General features: G+C 61.9%; 1 protein-coding gene across 1 annotated transcript in view; it reads left to right on the top strand.

The window, feature by feature from the left end:
- Positions 1–11,442, top strand: part of WWP2 (WW domain containing E3 ubiquitin protein ligase 2) — a 76,371-nt gene extending 64,929 nt beyond the window's left edge. The window contains exons 17-24 of the mRNA XM_075939767.1: positions 2,978–3,137; positions 5,442–5,575; positions 6,257–6,397; positions 6,794–6,914; positions 7,014–7,118; positions 7,664–7,760; positions 9,587–9,659; positions 9,847–11,442. Of these exons, the coding sequence (XP_075795882.1) occupies positions 2,978–3,137; positions 5,442–5,575; positions 6,257–6,397; positions 6,794–6,914; positions 7,014–7,118; positions 7,664–7,760; positions 9,587–9,659; positions 9,847–9,946 (931 nt within the window). The 3' untranslated portion in view covers positions 9,947–11,442. The remainder of the gene's footprint in view (positions 1–2,977; positions 3,138–5,441; positions 5,576–6,256; positions 6,398–6,793; positions 6,915–7,013; positions 7,119–7,663; positions 7,761–9,586; positions 9,660–9,846) is intronic.
- Positions 11,443–19,244: the final 7,802 nt, after the last annotated feature.

Here is a 19,244-nt window from a genome sequence, read left to right as displayed (position 1 = left end):
CTCGTGTCCGTGTGCGCACGTTCTGGGGGGCGTGCAGGCTCGTGTATGTTCTGGGGGGCGTGCAGGCTCGTGTATGTTCTGGCGGGCGTGCAGGCTCGTGTCCGTGTGCACACGTTCTGGGGGCGTGCAGGCTCGTGTCCATGTGCGCGCGTTCTGGGGGGCGTGCAGGCTCGTGTATGTTCTGGGGGGCGTGCAGGCTCGTGTCCGTGTGCGCACGTTCTGGGGGGCGTGCAGGCTCGTGTATGTTCTGGGGGGCGTGCAGGCTCGTGTATGTTCTGGGGGGCGTGCAGGCTCGTGTCCGTGTGCGCACGTTCTGGGGGGCGTGCAGGCTCGTGTATGTTCTGGAGGCGTGCAGGCTCGTGTCCGTGTGCGTGTGTTCTGGGGGCGTGCAGGCTCGTGTCCGTGTGCACACGTTCTGGGGGCGTGCAGGCTTGTGTCCGTGTGCGCGTGTTCTGGGGGCGTGCAGGCTCGTGTATGTTCTGGGAGGCGTGCAGGCTCGTGTCCGTGTGCACACATTCTGGGGGTGTGCAGGCTTGTGTCCGTGTGCGCGTGTTCTGGGGGCGTGCAGGCTCGTGTCCGTGTGCACACGTTCTGGGGGCGTGCAGGCTCGTGTATGTTCTGGGGGGCGTGCAGGCTTGTGTCTGTGTGCGTGTGTTCTGGGGGCGTGCAGGCTTGTGTCCGTGTGCGTGTGTTCTGGGGGCGTGCAGGCTTGTGTCTGTGTGCGTGTGTTCTGGGGGCGTGCAGGCTTGTGTCCGTGTGCGTGTGTTCTGGGGGTGTGCAGGCTCGTGTCCGTGTGCGTGTGTTCTGGGGGCATGCAGGCTTGTGTCTGTGTGCGTGTGTTCTGGGGGCGTGCAGGCTTGTGTCCGTGTGCGTGTGTTCTGGGGGCGTGCAGGCTTGTGTCCGTGTGCGTGTGTTCTGGGGGCGTGCAGGCTTGTGTCCGTGTGCGTGTGTTCTGGGGGTGTGCAGGCTCGTGTTCGTGTGCGTGTGTTCTGGGGGGCGTGCAGGCTCGTGTATGTTCTGGGGGGCGTGCAGGCTTGTGTCCGTGTGCGTGTGTTCTGGGGGCGTGCAGGCTTGTGTCCGTGTGCGTGTGTTCTGGGGGGCGTGCAGGCTCGTGTCCGTGTGCGCGCGTTCTGGGGGCGTGCAGGCTCGTGTATGTTCTGGGGGCGTGCAGGCTCGTGTCCGTGTGCGCGCGTTCTGGGGGGCGTGCAGGCTCGTGTATGTTCTGGGGGGCGTGCAGGCTCGTGTATGTTCTGGGGGCGTGCAGGCTCGTGTCCATGTGCGCGCGTTCTGGGGGGCGTGCAGGCTCGTGTATGTTCTGGGGGCGTGCAGGCTCGTGTCCATGTGCGCACGTTCTGGGGGGCGTGCAGGCTCGTGTATGTTCTGGGGGCGTGCAGGCTCGTGTCCGTGTGCGCGCGTTCTGGGGGGCGTGCAGGCTCGTGTATGTTCTGGGGGCGTGCAGGCTCGTGTATGTTCTGGGGGCGTGCAGGCTCGTGTCCATGTGCGCGCGTTCTGGGGGGCGTGCAGGCTCGTGTATGTTCTGGGGGCGTGCAGGCTCGTGTCCATGTGCGCACGTTCTGGGGGGCGTGCAGGCTCGTGTATGTTCTGGGGGCGTGCAGGCTCGTGTCCGTGTGCGCGCGTTCTGGGGGGCGTGCAGGCTCGTGTATGTTCTGGGGGCGTGCAGGCTCGTGTCCATGTGCGCACGTTCTGGGGGGCGTGCAGGCTCGTGTATGTTCTGGGGGCGTGCAGGCTCGTGTCCGTGTGCGCGCGTTCTGGGGGGCGTGCAGGCTCGTGTATGTTCTGGGAGGCGTGCAGGCTCGTGTATGTTCTGGGGGCGTGCAGGCTCGTGTCCATGTGCGCACGTTCTGGGGGGCGTGCAGGCTCGTGTATGTTCTGGGGGCGTGCAGGCTCGTGTCCGTGTGCGCGCGTTCTGGGGGGCGTGCAGGCTCGTGTATGTTCTGGGAGGCGTGCAGGCTCGTGTATGTTCTGGGGGCGTGCAGGCTCGTGTCCATGTGCGCACGTTCTGGGGGGCGTGCAGGCTCGTGTATGTTCTGGGGGCGTGCAGGCTCGTGTCCGTGTGCGCGCGTTCTGGGGGGCGCGCAGGCTCGTGTATGTTCTGGGGGCGTGCAGGCTCGTGTCCGTGTGCGCGCGTTCTGGGGGGCGTGCAGGCTCGTGTATGTTCTGGGGGCGTGCAGGCTCGTGTCCGTGTGCGTGTGTTCTGGGGGGCGCGCAGGCTCGTGTATGTTCTGGGGGCGTGCAGGCTCGTGTCCGTGTGCGCGCGTTCTGGGGGGCGTGCAGGCTTGTGTCCGTGTGCGTGTGTTCTGGGGGCGTGCAGGCTTGTGTCCGTGTGCGTGTGTTCTGGGGGCGTGCAGGCTTGTGTCCGTGTGCGTGTGTTCTGGGGGCGTGCAGGCTTGTGTCCGTGTGCGTGTGTTCTGGGGGGCGTGCAGGCTCGTGTATGTTCTGGGGGCGTGCAGGCTCGTGTCCGTGTGCGCACGTTCTGGGGGGCGTGCAGGCTCGTGTATGTTCTGGGGGCGTGCAGGCTCGTGTCCGTGTGCGCGCGTTCTGGGGGGCGTGCAGGCTCGTGTATGTTCTGGGGGCGTGCAGGCTCGTGTATGTTCTGGGGGCGTGCAGGCTCGTGTCCGTGTGCGCGCGTTCTGGGGGGCGTGCAGGCTCGTGTATGTTCTGGGGGCGTGCAGGCTCGTGTCCGTGTGCGCACGTTCTGGGGGGCGTGCAGGCTCGTGGGAGGCGTACGGGGCGGGGGCCGGGTGAGTGAGCATGGCAGGATGGAGGAGCGTGTGGGTGTCTGGCAGCTGCTCAGCATCTGCTGCCTGCGCGAGCCGCCGGCTCAGCTTCTCCCGCTGCCTGAGCCTCTGTCCTGCTGCCGCCTCCGGACTCGCTGCCGCCCGCGCAGCGGGGCTGAGGAGGGGAGTGGTGACCCCCCCGGCCCGGCCCCCTGTCAGCGCCGCCCCTCTCTCCCCAGGGAGTGGTTCTTCCTCCTGTCCCACGAGGTGCTGAACCCCATGTACTGCCTGTTCGAGTACGCCGGGAAGAACAACTACTGCCTGCAGATCAACCCCGCCTCGTCCATCAACCCCGACCACCTCACCTACTTCCGCTTCATCGGCCGCTTCATCGCCATGGTGGGCCCCCGGAAAGCCCGCCAGCGAGGGCAGCAGGCCCGGCCCCCCGCAGGGAGATCGGGGGCAGACCGGCCGTGGGGCACAGCAGAGGGAGAGAGGGGCCTGGCCCCCCGCAGGGAGATCGGGGGCAGACCGGCCATGGGGCACGGCAGAGGGAGAGAGGGGCCTGGCCCCCCGCAGGGAGATTGGGGGCAGACCGGCCGTGGGGCACAGCAGGGCGGGAGAGGGGCCTGGCCCCCCGCAGGGAGATCGGGGGCAGACCGGCCGTGGGGCACAGCAGAGGGAGAGAGGGGCCTGGCCCCCCGCAGGGAGATCGGGGGCAGACCGGCCGTGGGGCACAGCAGGGCAGGAGAGGGGCCTGGCCCCCCGCAGGGAGATTGGGGGCAGACCGGCCGTGGGGCACAGCAGAGGGAGAGAGGGGCCTGGCCCCCCGCAGGGAGATCGGGGGCAGACCGGCCGTGGGGCACAGCAGGGCAGGAGAGGGGCCTGGCCCCCCGCAGGGAGATTGGGGGCAGACCGGCCGTGGGGCACAGCAGAGGGAGAGAGGGGCCTGGCCCCCCGCAGGGAGATCGGGGGCAGACCGGCCGTGGGGCACGGCAGGGGGAGAGAGGGGCCTGGCCCCCCGCAGGGAGATCGGGGGCAGACCGGCCATGGGGCACGGCAGAGGGAGAGAGGGGCCTGGCCCCCCGCAGGGAGATCGGGGGCAGACCGGCCATGGGGCACGGCAGAGGGAGAGAGGGGCCTGGCCCCCCGCAGGGAGATCGGGGGCAGACCGGCCATGGGGCACGGCAGAGGGAGAGAGGGGCCTGGCCCCCCGCAGGGAGATCGGGGGCAGACCGGCCGTGGGGCACAGCAGGGCAGGAGAGGGGCCTGGCCCCCCGCAGGGAGATTGGGGGCAGACCGGCCGTGGGGCACAGCAGGGCAGGAGAGGGGCCTGGCCCCCCGCAGGGAGATTGGGGGCAGACCGGCCGTGGGGCACAGCAGGGCGGGAGAGGGGCCTGGCCCCCCGCAGGGAGATTGGGGGCAGACCGGCCGTGGGGCACAGCAGAGGGAGAGAGGGGCCTGGCCCCCCGCAGGGAGATCGGGGGCAGACCGGCCGTGGGGCACGGCAGGGGGAGAGAGGGGCCTGGCCCCCCGCAGGGAGATCGGGGGCAGACCGGCCATGGGGCACGGCAGAGGGAGAGAGGGGCCTGGCCCCCCACAGGGAGATTGGGGGCAGACCGGCCGTGGGGCACAGCAGGGCAGGAGAGGGGCCTGGCCCCCCGCAGGGAGATCGGGGGCAGACCGGCCGTGGGGCACAGCAGGGCGGGAGAGGGGCCTGGCCCCCCGCAGGGAGATTGGGGGCAGACCGGCCGTGGGGCACAGCAGAGGGAGAGAGGGGCCTGGCCCCCCGCAGGGAGATCGGGGGCAGACCGGCCGTGGGGCACAGCAGGGCAGGAGAGGGGCCTGGCCCCCCGCAGGGAGATTGGGGGCAGACCGGCCGTGGGGCACAGCAGGGCGGGAGAGGGCCTGGCCCCCCACAGGGAGATTGGGGGCAGACCAGCCGTGGGGCACAGCAGAGGGAGAGAGGGGCCTGGCCCCCTGCAGGGAGATTGGGGGCAGACCGGCCATGGGGCACAGCAGAGGGAGAGAGGGGCCTGGCCCCCTGCAGGGAGATTGGGGGCAGACCGGCCGTGGGGCACAGCAGGGCAGGAGAGGGGCCTGGCCCCCCGCAGGGAGATCGGGGGCAGACCGGCTGTGGGGCGCGGCTGGGGGGAGGAGGCACTGGGACTGGATGGGGCCAGCTCCTTACCTCTTTAGACGTTCCGAGCCTTGCGCCCCATCTCCTTGGAGGGCCAGCAGTGCCTGCCTGGGGTCTGGCTGGCTTGGGGGGCAGGATGGCCCAGGTGGGGAGCACAGAGCCGCCGGTCGCTGCAATGCTGGCCCCCCCTGGACCCCCACAAAGGCCAGGGCTCAGCTTGCGGGGTCAGGGTGCACCGCGAGGGGGGCGGCTCCGGGCTCTGGCCTGGCTGGCAGTGCGAGGGACGTGTCTATGGGGCCAAAGGGGCCTGCGTGGCGGAGGAGGGAGGGGGGACCCCCTTGGGACGCAGGGCTGGGCCGGGCCATGGTGTGGGGCCGCAAGGGGAAGCTGTTCTCCATCCCCTTCCCTAGGCGTGGCCCAGGGCCCATCCCCTGCCGGATGCGCTTTGGGGCCCCAGAGGCTGTCTCCTGCGTGGCCCCGGGCCCCCGGGGAAGGGGAGGGCGTCCCGCTGCCGCCCTGGGCCGTGCGGTGAGCGGAGCCCTGAGCTGGCGCCTCCCCCGCAGGCGCTGTACCACGGCAAGTTCATCGACACTGGCTTCACGCTCCCCTTCTACAAGCGCATGCTGAACAAGAGGCCGACGCTCAAGGACCTGGAGTCCATCGACCCCGAGTTCTACAACTCCATCGTCTGGATCAAGTCAGTGCCTCCCCTGCCAGCCCCGCGGGGGGGGGCTACCTCCCCACCTCCCCAGGCCCGGGGGGCTCTGCCCCTACTGGCCACACGCCAGGCTCGAGGCCGAGATCTCCACGCAGCTCCAGAAGAGCCTGCCAGGCCAAGCCTCACAGGACCCCAGGGGGCAGCGAGTCCAGCCCCTGCCCCGAGCGGGACCAGCCCCACTCAATCAGCCCAGCCCGGGACTTGGACACCTCTAGGGATGGAGCCTCCCCCCGCCAGGGAACCCGTCCCAGGGCTGCCCCACCCGCTAGGGGAATCGTTTTCCTTATCCCCAACCTGGACCTCCCCCACTGCAACCTGAGCCCATTGCTCCTCGTTCTGCCACCCGCCCCCCCGAGAACAGCCTCTCTGGACCCCCCTGCAGGGAGGTGCAGGCTGCTCCCAAATCCCCCCTCGCTCTGCTCTTCTGAAGACCGAACAAGCCCCGGTCCCTCCGCCTGCCACGCGCTCCAGCCCCCGTCATTTCTGCTCAGGCCTCCACAGGGCACCCGCCTGCCTCCTTCCTGCAGCGGGCCCAGAAGGACCCAGCGCTCCAGCGAGAGGGCTCTCGTCCTGGCAGTGCCCAGGTAGCCGTAGGGGCGCTGCCAGGCCTCGCTGGGCCCAGGGTGCAGCCAGGCTGATGCGCCTGCCCCCCCCCCCCAGGGAGAACAGCCTGGAGGAGTGTGGCCTGGAGCTGTACTTCATCCAGGACATGGAGATCCTGGGCAAGGTGACGACGCACGAGCTGAAGGAGGGAGGGGAGAGCATCCGGGTGACGGAGGAGAACAAGGAAGAGTACATCATGTAAGTCCCAGGCCCGGGCTGCAGGGGCTGGCCGACTGCCCCCGCTGGGCGGGGCTTGGCACGGAGGCGGGGCTCGGGGGAACCGCTGTTCCGTGGCCGGGTGGCTCAGTCTGCAGGGCGGCGCGGGGGCAGGGCGGCGTGGCCAGCCCGCTCCGAGAGGGGGGTAGAGCACAGGCCGCTGCCCCCCGGCCCTGCCCCCCACGCTCTGGCCCGGCAGCAGACGAACGCCCCGATCTGCCTGCGGGGCCCTGTTCCCGAGGCGCGCTCCGCCACGGAGCTGCGGCGACCAGAGCGCCACGCAAGGGAGGGGCGGGGGGGCCTCCTCTCCCCGGGAAGGGCTGCTCTGCTCCGGCCCCAGCGTTGGGCGGGCTCGACTGGCTGCCTCTGCCCTGGCAGGCTGCTGACGGACTGGCGCTTCACGCGGGGCGTGGAGGAGCAGACCAAGGCCTTCCTGGACGGCTTCAACGAGGTGGCGCCCCTGGAGTGGCTGCGGTACTTCGACGAGAAGGAGCTCGAGGTGAGTTGGGGCAGGGCCAAGTGGCCAGCCATGGCCCCCGTGGGCCTGTGGGCAGGGCAGAGGGTGGCGTGGCTGCTGACCTCTCCCCTGGCTCCCCAGCTGATGCTGTGCGGCATGCAGGAGATGGACATGAGCGACTGGCAGAAGAACACCATCTACCGGCACTACACCAAGAACAGCAAGCAGATCCAGTGGTTCTGGCAGGTGAGCCGGCGCCAGGGCCCGTCTCCAGCACAGAGCCAGCAGTGGGCGGCACTCGGGGGTCCGCTGGTCCCAGCAGCAGCTGCGGCTCGGGGGGAGGTGGGCTGGGAGATGGTGACGTCTGCTGGGAGTGGTCAGGACAGAAGGGAGCGAACTAGCCCTCTGCTGCGGCAGCGTGGGGCGTGGCCTGGGGTGTGGCTGGGGGCAGTGCAGGGCGTGGCCGGGGGTAGCGTGGGGCGTGGCCTGGGGCAGCGTGGGGCGTGGCCTGGGGCGTGGCCTGGGGCAGCGTGGGGCGTGGCCGGGGGCAGCAGGAGCAGCTGCTCTGCTGCGTCCTCAGGGGCAGGGTGGAGGCTTCTCCAGGATTTTCACTCAGGGCTCTAGTCCCCTCCCATACACCCCTGGTCCTGCAGCGTTCGGTGTCCTGTTGGGATGGTGCCACTGAGGCAGGAGTGAGAGGTGCCGCCCCCGCCCCAACCCCTGCGCCTGCGCCACGGGGCACCGGGGGCGGCAGCAGAATCCCTGTCTCACCACGGTGCTGTGGCTTGCAGGTGGTTAAGGAGATGGACAACGAGAAGAGGATCCGGCTTTTACAGTTCGTTACAGGGACCTGCCGTCTGCCGGTAGGAGGCTTCTCAGAGCTTATTGGTGCGTATCTACCAGCTGCCCAGCATGTGCAGGAGGGGGCGGAGACTCGCGGCAGGCTGGGGGGCAGACGGGCGGGGAGCTGCATGGAGCAACGTGCTCGCTGTGGTACTTTCCTCTTGCGGCACTTTCCAAAGGCAGGGAGATTGGCCGAGGTTGGAGCCGCCCCAGCACTCTTCGCTTTCAGGCCAGGCATGTGCTGTGCTAAGCCACATGCTTTGCGGCAGCTGAAGGCTGTTCCATCAGCACTGCTCTCTCTAGCAACCAACCCCGTGATTCATCCAACGACCTGATTGGTGCTGGCTGACAAACCCCGATTTCCGTAAACGCAGGCTGTTGGCATTAATTAAGCTACCGTCCTTTAACTCTTTCCTGATTGCGTCTCTTGCCAGCCTTCTCGTTACTCTCAGGGAATCCACCTAAAGCTAGTTAGCATATCGCAACCCAGGTTATCTGCTTTCCCGTTATTAAATACCATCCCATTCGCTTCCCCCCCAGTCTTCTGGCATTTCCCCAACGTTCCAAACTGTGTTATCAGTGGCACATAGAGTTCCTCGGCCAGTTGTTTTAAAACTCTTGAATAGAAGTTATTTGGTGTTTACAGTGTTTGACTTTAGCAGTTGCTTTTTAACATCCTCCCTTGTTACTGGTAGAATAGAAAGATTCCATGATTACTGTAAACTGCGGCTATCCCATTGGGCTTCCTTCCAAACACAGCACAGAAATGTATTGAATACTTCGGCCTCTTCCGCATCATTGATAATTTTACCAGCCCTGTGTATTAACAGCTATACCTGTGATTTCTCTTGGTCCAGATATATTTTTAAAACTTCCTTTTCATTGTCCATAAACCAACCAGCACAGATTTTTTTCAGCAATACCTTTAGGCTCCCTTATCAATAGTCTGCATTTCATCATCGTTCATTTATAGTCCTTGCTCTTGACTTCCTCCTTTTTTTCCATTCATTAATATGTTATTTGTAGGTCTGTTTTTACTTTTCTTATTAACCAGGATGTTTTTAAATTAAGGAAGCATTCCTTTGTAATTGTGAAATTGTGTTTTGCTGGGTATTTAGTTATGTTTTCCTAGACAACTCCCAATTACCCTTTGTTGTTTTAGTTAAACTGTTTAACTTTTTCTTCCTAATCATTTATACTCAGAATGGTTTCAGCTTTCAGGCCCAAGTGTATGTATTAGTGATCAGAACTATATTCTGTTTGCTCATCACAGATATAATTCGTTTGCAATCAGTTTCACCTGGGCAGCCACTCATTTCTGTTCAGTGGTCAGTTAAGCTCCAGCTGTCACAGTGAGGTGTAATGTGGAATTACCCTGAGCTGGTTGCAGTATTTATTGAGTTAGAAAAATGTCTATAATTTTTAGAAACTCCAGGGCCATTTCCCTCCAGCGCATGTCCCTGAGACTGAATCCTGCAGGAGTGATATGTAACTGTTTGAAGAGCAGCTAGTCTTGCTCTGTAGTCTGGTTTGGTGACCTCCAGTCGCCCCACTTGGCCATAGCATGCCAGATGAATGATCTGTCTAGACTCTGACAGTGGCCAGTAGCAGCTGCTTCAGCAGAAGGTAGAAGAAACCTCTTTGTGATCATTTATGCCCTAACACACCTATCAGGGACATTCTTCCTGACCCCCAGGCAGGTAGTGTTGGCATGAGAGCTGTAAAACCTGCCCAGGAAAATGTTTATCCTAGTTAGTGTCTCTGTGGGTAATCTTACCTTCTAAATCGCTCCTGAGCTTGGGGCCTGACTCTTGTGGCAGTGAGTTCCGCAGGCATGCAATGTAACGAGTTGTTCTGTTCGTGCTGGACAGGCAGCAACGGGCCGCAGAAGTTCTGCATCGATAAGGTTGGCAAAGAGACGTGGTTGCCTCGGAGTCACACCTGGTGAGTCTCACTCTTGGAGCGGTGGGGACCCAAGCAGTCTGCGGGGGGTGGCCTGGGGCACAGAGCTCCTCGCGGCCCCTTGCTTTGCAGGGGGCGGGGCCGCAGCTTGTGTGAGCGGAGAGGCGGCCCTGCCGCAGGCGTGCCGGGGAGCCCTGCACTGCACTGACAGCCTGTCTCTCCTCGCCAGCTTTAACCGCCTGGATCTGCCTCCCTACAAGAGCTATGAACAGCTGAAGGAGAAGCTGCTGTATGCCATTGAGGAGACGGAGGGCTTTGGCCAGGAGTGATGGAGGTGGCACCAGGCTGGGCGCGCTCGCTCGCTCTCAGCGCGGGCAGGAGGCGCCCCTCGCCACGCAGTTTGCCTCCCTGCTTCCCCGGGAGCTTGTCTGTCACTCGTGCTAGGCTGGGGCCGTGCAGCCCAATGGCAGACAGGCCAGGGCCCCTCCCACGGCCAGCCCCCGGCCTACCGGGGTGAGACGGGCACCAGAGCCTGCCCGCATGCTGCTGCTGAGGGGCAGTGAAGCGGCTCGCTAGGGGCAGGCTGGATCTCTGGCCCCACTCCATGTGGTGCCCTCCTGGGGGCAGGCACTGGACCAGTTCCAGCAAAACTGCTGGTCGCTACCCAATGGAAAGTCAGAGTGTGAGCGCCAGACCTTGGGGTCGGTGCAGCAGGAGCCCTGAGACACTGCAGTGTCCCCAAAGCTGGGCAGCAGTGAAGCCCCCCCCTCGCCCGGAGGAAGTGTGCACAGTCGTTCCACTCGCCCTGGGGCAGCGGGCGCTGCCAATGAACCAACGAGCAGCCGAGAATCCCCGGCCATCCCAGTTATCCGCACAGAGCCGCTTAGCAGGGTCCCTGTGTCCCTTTGGGTCATGGCTGTTTGCTACAGCCACCGCAGGCCCCGGACACCAGGGCCGCGTGGCCATCTCTGTCTGAGCAGCCGGGGGCTCCTGCCAGGGCCTGGTGCTGGGCAGAGCTCGGGATCAGGCGCTAGAGCCCAACGAACGGGGGGCTGGTTTTGTCGCTTTTCCCTCCGGCTTCTCCGGCTGCAGCGAGGCCGTCGCCAAAGCGCTTCCTCGGGCGCAGTCCTGCCCCTCAGGGCGACGTTCCCATGACCCAGCGCTTTCCCCCAAGTGGCCAGGGCAGGCGCCCAGAGGAACGGGCTTGGGAACTCGGCCCCAGGAGCGGCGCTGGGGCGGGGCGTAGCCTGTGCTTCGTGCTGTGCGTCCGGGGTCACGGTTCAGCGGCGTGTCCGGCTGGGTGGTGCTGATGAGCGTCAATAGGATCCTGGAGGCGCCGCTGGTTTGTACAAACGCACCGGTCTCGCTCCTGCAGCCACGGGGCCGAGGGCTGCGAAATGGGCCCTGTCGCCCCTGAAACCGGCAGAGGGAGCTTTTCAACCCGGGACCCCTCCAGCCTCGCCCTGTCAGTGGGCTCTAGGGGAAACTCTTGGCTGGATTCTTCTGTCCCACGGGGGTGGGGGAGATGAGGCCCTTGGTGTTACGCTGCTGCAAGAGAAGGCAGAATCCAGCTGTTTCTGTATTGCTACAACCTCTGCCGGCCTAGGCTGCTGCCCCAGGGATTTCCCCCTTCCCAGGCGTGAGCACAGCTGCGGCCCAGGTGTTGGGGGTGCCCCTCTGAGTGTGAGCGCACCTGTGTACATACCTGTAGATAAGGGCGTCCGTGGACACAAATTGCAGGAGCTTTGGAGCGGTGACCTTGATCGTTTTGTACTGAACCATCAGTGATGCCAATTTCTTGTGCAATAAACAGCCAGCAGCTGCTTGGGGATGTGAGTCTTTGGAGGTGGCAGATCCCTGTCTGGAGAAGAGAGGGGGCTGAATTCTGGCCGAGTATTTCCTGGAGCAACCCCCCTCCCCCCTGCTGCTATAAAAACTCCAGGAGGGTTAGAACCATGTACTGGAGCTCTGCTCCGCAGCGCAGGCCCCGGCTCTGCCCCTTCTCCCGTGCAGCGGAGCCCCGAGGAGCAGAGCTCCGGCCCCTGGGACGTGCAGGATGCTGCTGCATTTCATGGGAGGAGGAAGGAAACAGCTGAACAATTCAGCGTGTGCTTTGGGCCCCGTGGCGGGAGTTCAGGCACCAGCGGCAGCATCTACCCTCATGGCTGCAGGAGCCACACGCCTGCCGGGACAGCCGGACTCTCCCGGAGCCAGGTGGCATGTGGGGCGGGGAGGAGGGCAGAGCCTGCATTGTGGCCCCCCCACGGCGGGCAGGGCTTTCACACTGGAAGGTTACTCCCGCCTGTCGCACAGCACTGTGCTGGGGGACCCGCCAGCCGCCGAGGGCCATCGCTCCCTGTGCCCTCGCTGCCCGGGTGAACAGAACTGAGCTGCTCGTCGCTCTCCGTGGGAGGGGCTGGGGGGAGCTGTCTGGAGTGAGGTGAGCACCCCCAGCAACGCTGGGCAGCTGCCCCTGAAGGGTGGGCCCAGGGGCTGCTCTGCCAGGCTGGATCAGAGCGGAGAGATGGGAAGCTGGTTCTGCTGGTGCCTGGGCCAGCGGGAGGAGACTCCATCCCTGTCTCCGGGGGCTAGAAGGGAGGTTACGCCCTACCCCACCCCACAGCCGCCTCTTTCCCGCTCACGGGCCCGTTGTGACAGCCTGGCCCGGGGGCCACTGGGGCTGAAGGGGAGAGGGAGCTGCCCCTCAGACGAGGGCTGGGTCTGTCTCTGCCCACGGCATTGGGCAAATGAACACGCAGGGCCCTGGGCCTCTCAGCTGAGCTAACATGAGCCTGCGGGCGGGCGGTCAGTCCGTCCCTACGCCCAGTCCGCTCCCGCTAGGGATGCGAGCGACTAGTCAACGGGCTGATGAGCAAAAGCTTCTCGGAGAGTCACCACGCTCGTCGACTAGGCGCTTCCCGCCCTTGCTGCCTCTCTCACAAAGGTAGCAAGGGGGCGTGGACGAGATGGGGGTGCTGGAAGGAGCCGGCTTAACCGCCAGTTCCCCCCAGGGACGTTCCAACTCTGAAGCGTTGCTGCTGAGACTCTAGTCAAAGGCAGAACGCCGCGCTAGCCCTTCTCGAACAGGCAATGGCAATCCCATCGACTGTCCGATGGGTTAATTGACATTTAACATCCTGCAGCTCCCTGGGCGTGAGGCCACGGCGGGGCTGGGGCCAGCTGGAGTTGGGCCGCGAGATGGGGAAGCGTCCCGGAATGGTTGGCAGCTCGGAGCTGAGTTGAATGGTGCTTGCAGCAGGATGGATGGCTGGGGGAGTTGAGCCAAGGGCAGGGAGGGGGCATTGGGGCAACGTCCCTACTGCCAGCCTTGTCAGGTCTGAGGGCCAGGGCTACCGCAGCACCCCGAGGATGGACACCGGGGGGGCAGGGGCTCTTGACAGCTGAACCCAGAGTCAAGACTGCGTACGGTTCCTGGGAGAGATGTGCCGCCAGGTGCCCTGGCCAGCAGGGACCAGCTCACTCAGCCTCCCTCCCTCCCTTAGAGCAGGGGGAGATTTGCGTTGCGACCCATGTGCCCATTGGCAGCAAATGAGCCTGCACAGTGGCCCCCTCCCTTGCTGCCCTGCCGGGCTGCCGTTCGTGGCAAGGTGCACGCTGGCGTCTCCGGGTGGCAGAACTGAGCTGCCTTGCCTGCATTCTGGGCCAGGAGGCTCCCAAAGCAGCTGGAAAACCACGTGGCCTGCAGCACACAGCAGGGCCTGTGCAAACACCGAGCTTCCAATTCCAGCTGCTCAGAGTCCAAGGCGGATGGGCCCCCCCCCGTGTTACCCAGACAGACCGTCGGCACCAGCAGGCCAGAGCCCTGCTCCAAACAGCCACGCCTGGCGTAACAAGGGCCAGGTCTGGCGCGTCCCCCACAGCGCTCGGTAAACGGAGCCAGTGGGGGATTGTGCTCATTCGCACTGGCTCTCTAGCCTGAATTTGTTTAGCTTCAGCTTCCAGCCCCGGCATGGTTTTAACCTGTCTGTGGCCAGTGTTCAATACGTGTTCCCGGGTTGCTGACAGGCCGCCTGTAAGCAAGTCCTCCATTCAGCTTCCCTTTGTTAAGCTCCGTAGCCTGAGTGGTGTGTGTCTCGTGACCAAGCATATGGCCTAACCCTTCGAAAACGTATCGACAAGCCTTAGCACAGGCCCAGCAAGCTCACTGGACAGCTCTTTTAAAACTCTTGGATGCAAATTAGCTGGCCCTGTTGATTTTAAAATCTCTGACTTTACTAGATTCTGTTTAACATGCACCAGCGAGACGGACGGACTGGAGCGACTGTTCGCATCACCAGCGGCAGGGACTGCATCGGTGGGATCTTTTCCTTCTGCGCCGTTTAGCCTGCCAACACACTGGTTCTAACCATCCCCCCCGGTGCACCAAAGTGCCAGGACAACCAACTGGCTTGCTCTGATGCTGATAAATGCTGTTTCACTCCCTCCTTCATTATCTGGGGCTCTGGGCAATTCCAGAATCGTGTCCCCTCGTGGCCTTTGCTTCATAATTGGGCACTTTGCAGCTTCCTACTTTTTGACCCCACCCACCCTGGCTGTACACCTATGAAGGACGCTGTTTACAACCAGAGATTGCTGCCTGGAAGGTGCCACGGAGCATGGGGGTTGCCGTGTTAATGTGTTTCAGCCACGAGTCCTGTGGTACCATAAAATGTATCTGGCGTGAGCTGGATCCCGCTTTGTCAAAGGTGTGTGTGTGTGGGGGGGGGGGGGGGGAGGTGACGGGGACCTAGTCACATTGCCTGCTCTGACGATTCACAGCAAAACCTCAGCCACAAAGGGACCGTCACGTTGCCTTCAACCGGCTGGGCCCAGAGAGGTACGATTATCATGCAGGGTTGGCAGTGGCGCTAGTTAGTGGCCACAGCCAGGGACCAGCCCCATGGCGCGGGGCGCAAGACAGACATGATCACGTTGGAATTGCGCACCCCCTCCCCCCCCCCAGTCCCAGGCAAGGTGCATCACAGACAGCACATGCACTGCAGTGCTCTGCCTGGAGCGCTCACCAGACAGCAGCAGCACGTGTGCACAGGCGATCTCATGCTATGGCCCAGAGCCTTTGGGGCCAACAGTCTGGAAGGCCCATTTCGGCACGAGCACGGGGATGTGGGGGATGGGGAACAGGCAAGGTCCATTTAACTCCATGAGGGATGGTGCTGTAGCCCTGGCTCTGTGCCTGCCTGCTTCCTACTAGCGCCTCCTGCCACAGGGCCTGTGCTCTTACAGGAACATCTTTCCCAGCATTCCCGGGGCCCGTGCTTTGTATTTGGCATAGCCAATCAGCTCTAGGCCCCACCCAACAGCTTAGGCAGGTGCGGGGGGGGGAGGGGGGGCCTCCATTCCCACAGTAGTGGGCCCCACTGCTGCTGGGTCCCAGCCCACATGAACAGCTGCGGTGCCGCTTGGAGCTGTGGCCGTGCCCTGCTGGGCCCAGTTTGGCTGCCCCTGGAACTGGCCATGGGGTGCTGAGGTGTCACAGACGGGCCCCCCAGGTGGGAGATGTGCCACAGTGTAACATGCCCCTGCGGCTGTGGGGCACCCCATACGTGTGTCTTCAAAGGGCAGGTGGCCGCCTCGTGCCCGGGGCAGCGTTTCCATGGCGTGTAAGGTCCCTTGGCTTGGTGCAGCACGTGCATGGTGCGCCAGTGGTCACACTAGGTAGCGTGCCATCGCGCAGGTGAGCCAAGGGGGACAGACCACACAGTAAGGCCTTGAAAGCCCCCCTGCCACAAGCGGCCTCAGGTCGCCTGGTGTGAACTAGCTCAGCCAGTCAGCCTGGGGGGTTTTCTTTCCCTCTCCACTAATCAGCTGACTTTGCAAACTTGCCCTGCCCCCCCCGGCCTTGGTTAGACTGCAGAGCGACCGTTCTGCACCAAGACTGCCTGCCTGGGCCTAAGCTGCAGTCACGCCGCGAATGGGTCCAAAACGCCAGGCCAGGGCTTGCTGACTCTTTGGGACTCCATCCTCCCCTCCCCGCCAGCTCATGGCAGGCGGTTGGCCAGAAAACGGGCTGGCAGGCGTGTCACTTTGCATGGCTGCATGACATCACCTTTGCGCTAGTAGTGCGTTGAGGCTGCCTTTGGGCTGGCAATTAATTCTCCTGCACAGAACCCCTTCTGGATGTCATTAGCAGTTGACTTTGCCCCGAGCCAAACCCCCTTGGAACGCCTTGCGTCCAATCATTAAAAGAAAAGCTTTTCCGAAGTATTTCCTCTGTAATTACAGGGCCTGCTGTCAGAGGCTGAGGGTTTAAGGCTGGCACGAGACTGAAGAAAACAGCAGAGCTGGGCTCCTGCAGCTGTGGGAAGCAGGAAGTAAGATCTGCCTCCCACTTTGGGTTCAGGCAGTGCGACGTGGTGCAGTAGAGAGCAGCCTTCCTGCCAGCTCAGGGATTTTTCTTCTAAAAAAAGCTAAAAAAGATATTTAGCCTCCTACCATCTACTGATTTCAACAGCTGGTAGGAGCTTCACTGCCTTGGCGGACTTGGGCTTTAACTTTGCAGCCCTCTTCGCGTGGCTCCGAGGGCTGTTTCCGCTGGAGGGATGTCAGGAGGTTGGCTGAATCACTGAAGGCAGGATGGGCTTCTTTTAACAACCGAGTACCATAGCCAGCACAACGAAGAGCAAAGGACCTTGCCAGGCAGTGCTTGTGTAACATGCACCCTTCCCTGGGCGCTGTGAGGAGCTGCGGGTTCTGCCTCTGTTCTTTTGAACTGCAACAAGTTTAGAACCCCTAGGAGCAATTTCCCTGCATGGGAGCCAGCGTGCAGCCCACTGCGAGTGGGAGAAATCCCAAACATTTTAAACACTCGGACCCCCGGGTTGAAGTTCATGCCCCTTTTCCTGCACTGTGGCAGCTCAGTAGCTGTTGGTTTAGTTTCAGGAACCGTTTGTTGGGATTTATCTGAAGAGTGCCTCTCTAAACACCTTGCTCTAGGATCCTAGGAAGGGTAAGGGGAGCAGGGCTGGGTTTTCCAAATGCTGCCCTTCCAGCTTCAGGAAGCTCTTTATTATCCCTGGTTCACAGCTTTTACTGAGTAGACCAGATTCCTTATTTTATGCAGCATTTCTGGACTAGAGCGCACTGGCAAGCTAATGAATAGTCCTACTGTTTGGTGGCAGGATGTCTCGCAAGGTGTGGTTTTTCTAGGTCCCTCCATCAAATATTTTAGGTCCCAGCTCCCATGCAAAATACTCATAATGTAATATTACAAATGCAGCTTTAGATCTCATCTGGCGAAAGGACAAGGCACTTTAGTGAGACTCTGCTCTAATGTCATTGGGGAATGGCAGCTTTCCCTCCACCTAAGGCGATCAGGAAACAGCAAAAACACTGTCATCTAGTGGTAGAGAACTACTAGCAACTGAGCCTTGGCAATGCCAGAAAGATTATAAACACAAACATCTGGAAGTATTACCTAGTCTAGGCACAAAGAGGGGGAAAAGGCCACAGCCAGACCTGGATCAGGCATAAGTAATAGACAGCAGGTTTAAAACAAACAAAAGGAAGTTTTTCTTCATGCAGCAGTCTCAACCTGTGGAACTCCTTGCCTTGTGAAAGTCAGGACTTTAACAGGATTCAAAAAGGAACTAGATAAATTCATGGACGTTGGGTCCATCAATGGCTACTAGCCAGGATGGGCAGGAACAGGGTCCTCAGCCTCTGTTTGTCAAAAGCTGGGAAAGGGCAACAGGGGGTGGATCACTTGATGATTCCCTGTTCTGCTGTTCTCCTCTGGGGCACCTGGCCGTGGCCACTGTCAGAAGACAGGACACCAGACTAGCTGGACCTTTGGTCTGACCCACTGTGACCATTTTTATGGTCTTACAAGTTGGGGGTCAGTGCAAGTCTAAACCAAGGCGAGAATGGAGGGGTACTGAAGCATTTCAATCAAAAGTTGCAACTTCTCCCAAGATTGGTGGTTTTCAGGAAACTGCCTCCATCCTTCACCAATCAGCAGAGAAATGGCTGCTATAAAATCAATTTTGTGCTGCTCGTCTTCATGTGAGGTGTGTGCAAGAGAACACCACTCACCAACTCACTGCGCATGGGCCACAGCCTTCAGGCAGGGATGGTGTACAGCTCCTACTTGCGTAGGGCAAGATCGAGTGATTCAACTCCCTACTCAGTCCCCTCCGAACTAGCCAGCCACCTCCTCCCCCTTCCTCCATAGTAAGTGGTAAAAGTGTCTGAAGTTATACCTGTGATATGGCCAACTTCCCATCTATACAATGGCCCTGCTCTGTCTCCAAGGGCTGACTTATAACTGTGGGGTATCCAGGCACTACAGCAATGGGGCCAGAGACATCCCCAGGAGAGTCAGCTGGAGCTGGGTCACCACACTGACTTGTGCCGCTGCGAAAGGGTAACTGACAGGTCGGCATTCATTGTTTTGAGTATGTAGTGCCTCCAAATGGTGTAAACCTACCACTGTAACAAACCAGTTTAATTCCTCCTGGAAGAGGAAAAAGTTCTATCACATAAGAGCAAATGAATGGGGGCGAGTGAACACCTTGCTACTGACACTGGCATTGAGCTACTGTGGCGCTGGCTGGTCTGGGAAACTTCTATGGGAGTGCCTGAAATCCATCAGCTCTGCCTAGTGAGAGAACAGCATCGACCGGCTGACCGCAGGGCTCACTGAATGCTACAGCTGTCGCTGCATGCAGAGCTCCCCAGTCAGGTTCGCCTTCTGAGTCGGAGAAACAGCACACTGTACAAGGCACTTCTGGGACCACGACGGGCCACGTGAGGTCTCCTGCTATTAAACAGTTACCCCGAGTGAACTTAGATTATTTCCTTGAGTTCTGTTCTTGCTGCAGCTGTTGCACGTTCATGTTGCTATGGCAACAGGACCCGTGAGGGAGGCAAACTAAATGCAGCACGTGCAGGGACTGCAATGCCACGGTGTGGAAGTCAGAACGCTCAGAGGAAACGGTTATGCTGTCTGACAGGATGCCGGAACAAAGGCTTCCTCGGCTCTCCATCATAGCCAAGGGAAAGTGTGTAATTGGCCAGAACTTCCTTCTGTTCAGCCAGATTCAAAGTCGGGCTTATACAGGCTCCTCTATTGCCACAGACCTGGGAACACCAGCCCATCACCATCTTTCAGACACGGGACTCCTGGAGCCTTCAGTTCCACGCATAGAATGCGCCTGCAGGAGCGGAGCCAGTGCCCCTCTCTAACAGGGAGTTCTACAGCTGCACTTCCACACAAGGGCTCGGAGCTGCGCGTGGCCAGCATACTGCCTGCCCCGCTGCCTCGTCACTAAGCAAACAGGGTAGTGGGAGCCACCAGCCCCTTTGAAGAGCTCGGTGGAAGAGTCGACTCCAAACAGACGAGCTCCCTTATGTCACAATTAACTTGCAGTGTCTTGCAGACTCCAGCCAAGATGGAATGTTACTGTCCTAGCCTCCAGTGCCCTGGGTTAGGCAGGGGCTCTATTGTCCTGGGCACTACATAGGTGCTGTAACTGGCCCAGAGAGCTTTGTGCTAACTGGCAGCACGGCACCGCCAGAACATGGGCACCAACTGAGCTCTACTTTTCTTAGCACCAAGGGCACAAACCCTCCTTATCTTCATAGGCTACAGTCTGTGCTCCCATCCTG

Source organism: Pelodiscus sinensis, chromosome 12, assembly GCF_049634645.1.
Source record: "Pelodiscus sinensis isolate JC-2024 chromosome 12, ASM4963464v1, whole genome shotgun sequence".
NCBI lineage: Eukaryota > Metazoa > Chordata > Testudines > Trionychidae > Pelodiscus > Pelodiscus sinensis.
This window is presented reverse-complemented; position numbering and strand designations above follow the sequence as displayed.